The 9,844-nt window shown below is 44.3% G+C and overlaps 1 protein-coding gene across 1 annotated transcript in view; it reads right to left on the reverse strand.

Annotated features, from left to right (window-relative positions):
* Positions 1-9,133, reverse strand: part of Pdp1 (PAR bZIP family member Pdp1) — a 73,856-nt gene extending 64,723 nt beyond the window's left edge. The window contains exon 1 of the mRNA XM_080269222.1: positions 8,803-9,133. Within this exon, the coding sequence (XP_080125348.1) occupies positions 8,803-9,133 (331 nt within the window). The remainder of the gene's footprint in view (positions 1-8,802) is intronic.
* Positions 9,134-9,844: the final 711 nt, after the last annotated feature.

Below are 9,844 nucleotides of genomic sequence, written 5' to 3' on the forward strand. Positions count from 1 at the left end.
ACGTAAGAATAAACCACAAAAGGAACGGCGTCACGAATGCCTCCAATTCCGACTAACAGGGAAGTATTTTTTTCCCCTACTTCAACTTGAGAGAGAGAGAGAGAGAGAGAGAGAGAGAGAGAGAGAGAGAGAGAGAGAGAGAGAGGAGAGAAATAAAAATGTCATGTTTCTCTCCTTCAACTTACAAAATATATAACTCAATATATAATGAGAATACGAAAAAATAAATCACAAATTAAACGGTGTCACGAAGACTTCTATTCCGAACAGGGAAGGATTTTATTTCTCCTTCGTCCATCTTACAAAAAAATAAATAAATAAATTAAGCAAAAAATAAATCACATAAGAAACGGCGTCACGAAACCTCCAATTCCGATTAGTAGGGACGAATTTTTTTCCCTCCTCAAACTTCAAAATATATATATTAAAATAAAGCTAAAATAAACCACAAAGGAAACGGCGTCACGGACGGAAGGATTATTTTGCCTCCTACAACTCAGGTGGTATTGTCGTCTGGTACGGTAGCACCCTAACACCTCTTCCTTCGCGATTTATTTTTACGTATGGCTGGTTAATGTCCTATACGTTATTTATGCAGAGTATAGCAATGTTAGAAGGATTTATGTAACAGAAGAGAAACGTAAACAAAATCGCTTAGGAAAAGGTGTTAGGAGCTTCCTTACCGACGCGATTATAGTCATGACAAATATCAAGAATACGCAAAAACAGGGGGCAGGAGGTAAGCCACTTGGAATAGGAGTAAGGTGTAGTAAAATAAACCGCTTAAGAAAAGGTATTAGGGAGCATCCTTAACCGACGTAAATATGGGCCTTAGAAATATATAACAAAAAATTACCAAGAAATAATACGCAAAAAAAGAAGACCAAGAATGGAAAAGTAAAGTGTAATAAAATAAATCGCTTAAGAAAAGGTGTTAGGGACCTTTCTTACCGACGAGAAAGCGGGCCTAAGAGAAATATAACACGCAGAAAGATGTCATACGCAAAATAATAATACTGTAATAATAATAATGATAATAATAATAATAACAATAGAAATAATAATAATAATAATAAATAATAATAAAAAATAAATAATAAATAATAAATAATAATAATAACAACAGAAATAAATAATAAAATAATAATAATCTGTACATGGATGGGGTAACAAAAGAGGTACAAGGTAGGGTAGTGGATGTTGGAGTGGCCCTGGTGAGAGAGGATAGTGTTTGGAAACTCCCTGTACTGTTGTTTGCAGATGATACTGTGTTGTTAAGTGAAGACGAAGGGGAGCTGCAAGGCTTGGTGGATGAGTTTGAGAGAGTGTGTAAGAAACGGAACCTAAAGGTGAATGTAGGGAAGAGTAAAGTGATGGTCTTTGAGAGAGGTGAAGTTAGTGAATGTACAGTGAGGTTAGATGGTGAGGAATTGGAAAATGTGAGTACGTTTAAGTATTTGGGTAGTGTGATGAGTAAGGATGGAGGTTTGGAGGGTGAAGTGCTTGAAAGGGTACAGCAGGGAAGAAAGGTTGCTGGTTCTTTGAAAGCAGTGATAAGAAACAGGGAAGTGAGCATGGAAGTGAAAAAGTTACTACATGACAGTATTGTGATACCAACTCTAACGTACGGAAGTGAAGCTTGGACATTGTTGGAAGGACACAAGTCAAGAGTGAGAGCAGTGGAAATGAGTTATTTAAGAGGAGCCTGTGGAGTCACGTGGAGAGACAGGCTGACGAATGAGGATATAAAGGAGCGTTGTGATGTGGATGTGGATGTGATAGGAAGCGTTATGAGGAACACACTGAGGTGGTTTGGCCATGTGGAGAGGATGGAGGGTGAAAGACTGACGAAGAGAGTGTATGTGAGTGAGGTGGAGGGGGGAAGAGGGAGGGGGAGGCCGAGGATGAGATGGAGGGATGGGGTGGAGAGGTATATGAGACAGGGGTGTGTGAGTTGGGAGCAGGGCAGTGAAATGGCGGGGGACAGGGCGACTTGGAGGCGATTTGTTTGTGGCCACCCCAAACGGGATTGAGGCGTCTGGCAATAGATAGATAGAAAGAATAATAATAATAATAATAATAATAATAACAGAAATAAATAATAAAACAACAACAATAATAATAATAATAATAATAATAATAATAATAATAAAGGATAATAAGCCTCCTATTCCGATGAGTAAAGGAGGGAGTGAACAGAGCCTTCGAAAAACAGAAAAAATGTATATAAAAAAGTGATAAGCCAAAATAAAACAAAAAACGATGAAAAAAGGGAAAAGGGAAGATCAACCAAGTAAAGGAGAGAGAGAGAGAGAGAGGAAAAAAGTCAGCTCAACCAAGCCTCTGGACGGGTAGGAGAGAGAGGGAGTGAGGGAGCAGGAAGGGGCCCGTCTCTAAGCTCGCCCGCCAGCCTGTTTATGACGACGCCAAGTCAAGGTCGGGAGGGGTGTGGGGGGGAACGAGTCTCGCTAGGCCTAAGAGGACGACGGTCGGCTTCGGCTACGTAGGTCGTCTAGGCTTAAAGTGGTGTGTGTGTAGCTAGGTCAGGGGTGTAGGCCGGCCCTGACATGTTGACCTAATGATTACAGACCCACACAGACAGACTACTTGATTTGAAAAAGGAGTCTATTTTGAAATGGATGCCGAGTTTATATTAACGACTTTTTAAAAATCGGATTGCTTGATTTGAAAACGAGTCGACTTTCGGTTTTACATATGGATGTTGAGTTTATCTTATTTTTTTTTTTTATCGTATTGTTTGATTTGAAAACGAGTCTACTTTCGATTTTTGAAATAGATGGTGGTTATTTTTTTTTTCATGGATTTGAATTGTTTATTTTATCGATCTGGTTTTTAATGTGTTGTGAGTTTACATTTTATCATCCTTGTTTTTAATTAATTTTAAGTTTTCAATTTATTCACTTAATTTTTAGTCTATCGATTTTTTTTTATTTATCGTTTTATTTCAACATTTTCATTTTATCGACTATGTATATTTTAATTTTATTGTTTTTTTATATTTTCATTTTATCGACATTTTCATTTTTTTTTTAATCGACTTTTTTTTTTTCAAGAATTCAAAACTTCCATTTCGTCGACTCTGAAACATGCCTAATCTATTATTTATTTTATCGCCTTACTAATTCTCTTTTAATAATAATTCTCTTTCAATATATCGCCTCAATAATTCTCCTTCAATAATTCGCCTTAATTCTGAAATCATGCTAACTACACACCCATATAGAGGAATTTGTAAAAGAATTAGATGCCTTCACTTTTCCTTCACTATGGAGATGTTTTTACTGTTATCATTGGTACCTACAGAAATTGTCAAAAGTTAGTTTGGAGGCAAAAAGGGTTAATGAGGGCCACATACAGCCAGAGAGATAGATAGATAGATAGATAGAGAGAGAGAGAGAGAGAGAGAGAGAGAGATAAGATAGTCGAGGCACGAGAATATAAAATGAATAAGGGAGAAAAAAAATATAGGAATTGAGAGAGAGAGAGAGAGAGAGAGAGAGAGAGAGAGAGATGAGTAAAAGAAGCTATAGTACTGAAGGGATTAAGGGATTTAGCTGATTTTGAAATTTAGCAAGGCAGTCTATCCCTAGCCAGATGCCATAATCCCATACGGGGTGGCCACAAACAAATCGCCTCCACGTCACCCTGTCCCCCGCCATTTAAAGGCATAGCACTGAAGGGATTAGGGGATTTAGATGATAGATATATAGATAGACAGACAATAATTGCGGGCTCGCGGCCTTTGGTTCCTTCTTCCTCGCAAAAAAAAAAAAAAAAATGAACTTAGAAAGGTATAATAGTGTTGATTTTAGGGTGACAACGGTGGCATCGCAGTCCTCATCCTTTACCATCCCAACACATTTTTCTTTAAGTACTACATCTATGACGAAGATATGAATTGGGGGAGAAGGAGTCTGGATGATGATGATGATGAAAGAAGATGAAGAAAGATGATGATGATGAAGATGAAGAAAGATGATGATGAAGAAGATGAAGGAAGATGATGACATGATGATGTTGATGACGATGATGATGATAGATGATGATGATAAATGATGATGGTGATGAGAGAAGATAAAGGAGAACATGATGATGATGATGATGATGAAGAAGATGAAGAAAGATGATGATGAAAGAAGGAGGAGGAGAACATGATGATGATGATGAAAAAAGATGAAGGAGAACATGATAATGATGATGACAGATTGGGTCAGGATGAAGAGGAAGAAGGATGATGATGATGATGATGATAATGATGATGATAAAGATGATGACAGATGGGGTCAGGATGAAGAGGAAAACGATGATGATGATGATGAAGCACAAAATAATGAAAGATGATGATAAAGAGGAAGATGATGACGATGATGACAGATGGGGTTAGGATGACGAGGAAGGATGATGATGACGACAAAGTTCAGGATGAAGAGGAAGAAAGTTGATGATGATGATTATGACAGATGGGGTCGGGATGAAGAGGAAGAAGATAAAGATGATGATGATGATGATGATGATGATGTAGAAAATGATAAAAAAATATATATATTAATGCGTATCCTAGTAACGGTTATGATTTTTTTTTTTTTTTTTTTTTTTTTTTTTTTTTAAAGCTACATTTGAGAGGCCACGGCAGCAGCAGCACCAGGTCTGGGGTTTTAAAGAGGAAATGCCAATAACACCAAATCGTCAGTCGTAACAGACAAAGGCTGAGAAAAGGCAGGCTGGCTAAGGGTGCACACAGCTTTAAGACTGGTGATCGTGCAAGAACACCCCTCCATTACCCCTACACCAGGCCCCTTCCTCCTCCCTTACATCCCCCCTCCTTCCCTACATCCCCCCTACCTCCCGCACCCCCCTCCCTCACTTCCTTGTGGGATATTCTATGGCAGCCCCAAGGTCAGTCTTATATGGATCGATTTTCACCCTTACGCATTTGTCCAGGTCAGGGTGGCAATGGTGACAGATATCCCTATTTTATCATCAGATTTCCCCCGTCATCTAAGGGTGATCTGCCTCCCCGGTGTGTTTGTAGTAGAAAAATAGTTACGGGGTGAGGAGGGTTTGGCGGAGATGTGGCAACGCCGGTACTGCGCAGTTACATAATAGGGGGAGAAGCCGCCATGGGGGAAGGGGGAAGAGGGGGGGATGTCGACCAGCGACTTTAAATGTTCTAACCCAAACAAAAGTCGATCAGAAAACACGCAAAGTCGACCAGTGCCAACCCTTTGAAGTATACAAACTTCTTCATGCATACAAATGACTCCTAGTGCTAGCCTGGTAACCAAGGGAAAATGCCGAAAGGAGTAGGTATTTGTTGACATTCGTTGCGCGTCTGGCACCCTCGGCACTCGGGACTCGACCAATCAGCGCTCATCGTAAACAAAATCACGTGTAAGGCATATTTATTCGCTTATTTTCTGGCCCTGGTGGCAAAATCAAGCACGTGACGTCATGCAGTCAAGGACCTCTTGTTCCCGGGATGGCCCAAGCATGGCAAGCACCCCGCCCGAGCACACCCCGGCACCGAATCCCGTAGGTGGCCACAGAATAGGTCCACCAATGGCCGCCATGTTGCCTCGACCTACCTATTCCGTCACTCCTCTTCAGACAAAGATAGGGAGACTTTCCGTGGGATTTTCCACGCTAATGACGCCAATCCTACCGCTAGCTAACCTGAATTGGGCAGAGCGGTGTTCCTAGCGGGCGAAAACATGCGAAAAGGGGCGAAAATGGCAGCAGAGAAGCGATGGTGGCGGCAGCTTGGGTCTTGTGTCCAGTACTGTTGGGACCCAGCCACTAGGGACCCCCCCATCTCTCCCTACCCTACCTCCCTTGCTCCCTACACCCAAGGCCAGTCTCTAATACCCCTGCCAACAGCCCCTGCCAAACCCACCCTGTTATCCACCCTCCCAAAATTCCCCATCTCAAGTCATATGCCCGGTTTCAGCGTCTCAAAAGCGTCAATGGGGAGGTCAAGCACCCCGTGGCAGCTGGCCGTGTATTGAAGTGTGGTACGAAAGCAACGCAGACTTTTGAAAGCACAAGAATAATTTTGAACCACCACCACCATCATCGCCATCAAAATCGTTCCATCTTTGTTTTTCTGCCTCTGTTTTACGATCCATAAACCCAGAAGGGGAAACGTGGCAATTTTGGTGGGGGGAAGTACGCAGTGGGGACAAAGTCGACGGTCTAATACGCAAGCGCACTAGGAACTAACACTGGAATACTTTGGCAAACACGAACTCCATCCCACGTCGGTTACACCACAAAACACACACAAAAAAAACACACAACCCTGCTTGGTAGTTTTTAGAAAGGTCAACTTACTTTCGCCACTCCTATTGATACGGGGTTTCAAATAAAATCACCGTTTCCATCTTACGGACTTTCAAAAATCGCACTAAATAATTTGAAAAAAATGGTAAAATTTTAAATCCCCGGTCTGCTGTAGGCTCCTTTGTGTTTGTAGCTGCACGGTTTGGCCCGGAAGAGGTTGAGGGATGAGGAAGTGTGAGGTAGAGGGTTGAGAAGGAGGTAGAGTGGTTGAAAGGCTGGGAGGGGTTGGTTAAGAGGTTGTGGGATGAGGAAGTGTGAGGTAGAGGGTTGAGAAGGAGGGAGAAGGGTTGAAAAATGTGTGTAAAGTGGCTGACGGTGATGTGGGATGAGGAAGTGTGAGGTAGAGGGTTGAGAAGGAGGTAGTGAGAGGCTGAAAGGCTGGGAGGGGTTAATTTGGAGGTTGTGGGATGAGGAAGTGTGAGGTAGAGGGTTGAGTAGGAGGCAGTGTGAGGTTGAAAGGGTAAGAATGTGTGGTCTGAGACTGAGGGTGAAATGGTGGAGTGAGGAAGTGTGAGGAGAACTAATAACAACGTAGAATGAGATGCTGGGTGAGGATGAGAATAGAATGTGAGGTTGGGAGGGGTAGAATGTGAGATTGGGGGGATAGTGTGAGGTATGGAGGATGAAGGACTGAGAGACTAAGTGAATTGATTGATGTGTGAGGTTGTAGGCTGAGGCAGTGTGGGGTTTGGGGCAAGGAATGAGGTTGTGGGAGGCTGTAAGGGTGAGACTGTGAGGTTAAGGGGGTTTGTAGGGTGAAAATGTGAGGTTGAGGGTTAAGAATGTGGTATATGGTTAAGATCTGGTGTGGGGTTTGGGGGTTGAATTTAAAATGTGACTGAAAAATGACATGAACTTTCGATCTGAGGTTAGAATGTGGTGTGAGAGTGAGGGGTTTGCATGAGGACCAACAAACCATCGAAAAAAGGGGTGTAAAGCCTTGGAATGGGGTGTGGAGGTGGAGGTTGTGTGTGGTGAGGTGTGGAGGTTGTGTGTGGTGAGGTGTGGAGGTTGTGTGTGGTGAGGTGTGGAGGTTGTGTGTGGTGAGGTGTGGAGGTTGTGTGTGGTGAGGTGTGGAGGCTGTGTGTGGTGAGGTGTGGAGGTTGTATGTGGTGTGGTGTGGAGGTTGTGTGTGGTGTGGTGTGGAGGTTGAGTGTGTAGTGCGGTGTGGTGTGGAGGTTGAGTGTGTAGTGCGGTGTGGTGTGGAGGTTGAGTGTGTAGTGCGGTGTGGTGTGGAGGTTGTTTGTGGTGTGGTGTGGTGGGGAGGTTGTGTGGTGATGTGGAGGTTGAGTGTGTGGAGTGGTGTGGAGGTTGTGTGTGATGAGGTGTGGAGGTTGTGTGTTGAGGAGGCTGAGTGTGGTGAGGTGTGGAGGATGTGTGTGTGATGTGATGTGGTGTAGAGGTTGAGTGTGTGATATATGGTGAGGTATATAAGTGTGGTGAGGTGAGGAATGAGTTGTATGGTGTTAGTGAGGTATCTGTGATGCGTATGAGGTGGGGAATGAGTAGGTATGAGGTGAAAGAAGTGTGGAATGAGTTACTACATACCTAAAAACCCGTGTATCAGTGAGAAATTGAGTGTAAGGGATCAGTGGAATGAATCAGGTATCAGTGAGGTTGATATGAGGCGGGGAATGAAGTGGGTGAGGTATTTATGAGGTAAAAAGAGGTACCAGTGATGTATGTGAAGTGTGTATGAGGTAATGGGAGGTGTATCTGACATTCTAAGGAGCATGTGGGGTGTATCGCGTGTGTGTGAGGTATGGAATGAAGGTATGATTGAGGTATTTGTGAGGTAGAAGAGGTATGAATGAGGTAAATAATAAATGGTATGAGGTGTGAGGAATGTGTGGTGTATCTGGAAGGTGTGAAGTATAAGGTATGAGGCATCTGGGAGAAAAAGTGTATGTGTAGTGACAAGTATGAATGATGTGTGTAATGAGCTGCGAGGAAAGCGTGGTTTGTGACACGGAAAATTACATGATATTTATGAGGTGCTTTGACGTGAGAGAGGTATGTTGCGAGGCGGGGATGAGGGGCATGATGCAGATGACGTAAAAAATATAAATAAATAAATAAAAAGGGGAGTGAGGTTTGAAAGGGGTTTGTGGTCAGTTTGAAAGATGTGTTTTAGGTGAAATGAAGGACTGAGAGGGAGATAGGATGGTGCACAGGGTGTGAGGTACCGGTTTGTGAGGTCTGTATAAGGTAGGAAAGACATGTGAGGTTATTTGAGGTATGTGAGGCGGTTGTGAGGTGCAAGGCTAACCTGAGGAAGGCGTGGAAGCTGCAGGAGACGAAGAAGAAGGCAAGGCTGAGGAATGGATGTGAGGGGAATAGGTAGGGATGATGTATATAGGCATGAGGTATGGGGTTTGAGGTGTGTTGGAAGTTGGGAAGTCATGTGAGGTTTACGTGAGGTATGTGAGGTGTTTGGCTAACCTGGGGAAGGCGTAGAAGCGGCAGGAGTCAAAGGAGAGGGCGAAGGTGAGGGATGTGCAGCCTGTGAGTGATGCGCCTGTTGTAGATCACTCTGTTGCTGCTGCTCTCGTTGCTGCTTGAACAGTTGCCGTTGCTGCTGCTGTAGTTGCTGTTGCTGGAGCTGCAGGTGCTGTTGGTGCATCAGCTGGTGCTCCGACTGCCTCTGTTGCTGTTGCTGTTGTCGTAGGTGGTCGTGCAGGGTCGGGAGGTGGGAGGAAGCTGTCGAATAAGGGTGAACGTGGTTCCGCCAGCGAGCATCTAAGTGGCTAGGGCTTTGCTGCATTATTTCCATTATAAGGTCGGGCTTGTGCCACGACCTGGGGTAGATTTGGGCTTAGGGCGGAGACAGCACGACCTCTAGTTTGGGCCTGAGGATGACTAGAGCCTGATTTTGGGCTAGGGGGGTGAATTTGGGTGCCCAGGGCGAATCCACCGTGTTGACAAAAATCCTCCCACAAGTTTCCCGGTTTGAATTCGCGGCTTCTGACCGGCAAATCGAACTTCGGGCTTACATCCGGCTTGACACGGGCTTAAGCTGGGGTCCCGGGGCTTATCCTTGGAGCCGTGCGATGGCGTGGGTGAAAATTTCGAGCAAGTATGGGGCGAGATCCCCCCAGGAAGGGGTCTGAGAGCGAGAGGCGACTGAGTCCTGTGTGTGTAGTGTGGTGGAGCGAGGAACACTGAGAGCTGAGTCCCTCCCTCCCTCTCTCCCTCCCACCCTTCCTCCTCCCTCCCTCTCCTTCTCTCCATTTCTACCCGTTCCGTATTCCCTGCTTCTCTCTCCCTTTTTCCCTCTCTTCCCTTTTCTTCTTTCTCTTACATTCCCTCCTACTCCCTCCCTCCCTCCTTTCCTCCTCCCTCCCTCTCCTTTTCTACCCGTTCCATACTCCCTCTTTTCTCTCCCTTTTTCCCCCTCTTCCCTTTTCTTCTCCCCTTCTTTCCCTTACATTCCTCCCTCCCTCTCCTTCTCTCCGTTTCTACCCGTGCTGTATTCCCTCTTCTC

This window comes from Coenobita brevimanus, chromosome 4 (genome assembly GCF_032717465.1).
Source record: "Coenobita brevimanus isolate Jiangsu-jjx chromosome 4, ASM3271746v2, whole genome shotgun sequence".
In the NCBI taxonomy this organism is placed as follows: Eukaryota; Metazoa; Arthropoda; class Malacostraca; order Decapoda; family Coenobitidae; genus Coenobita; species Coenobita brevimanus.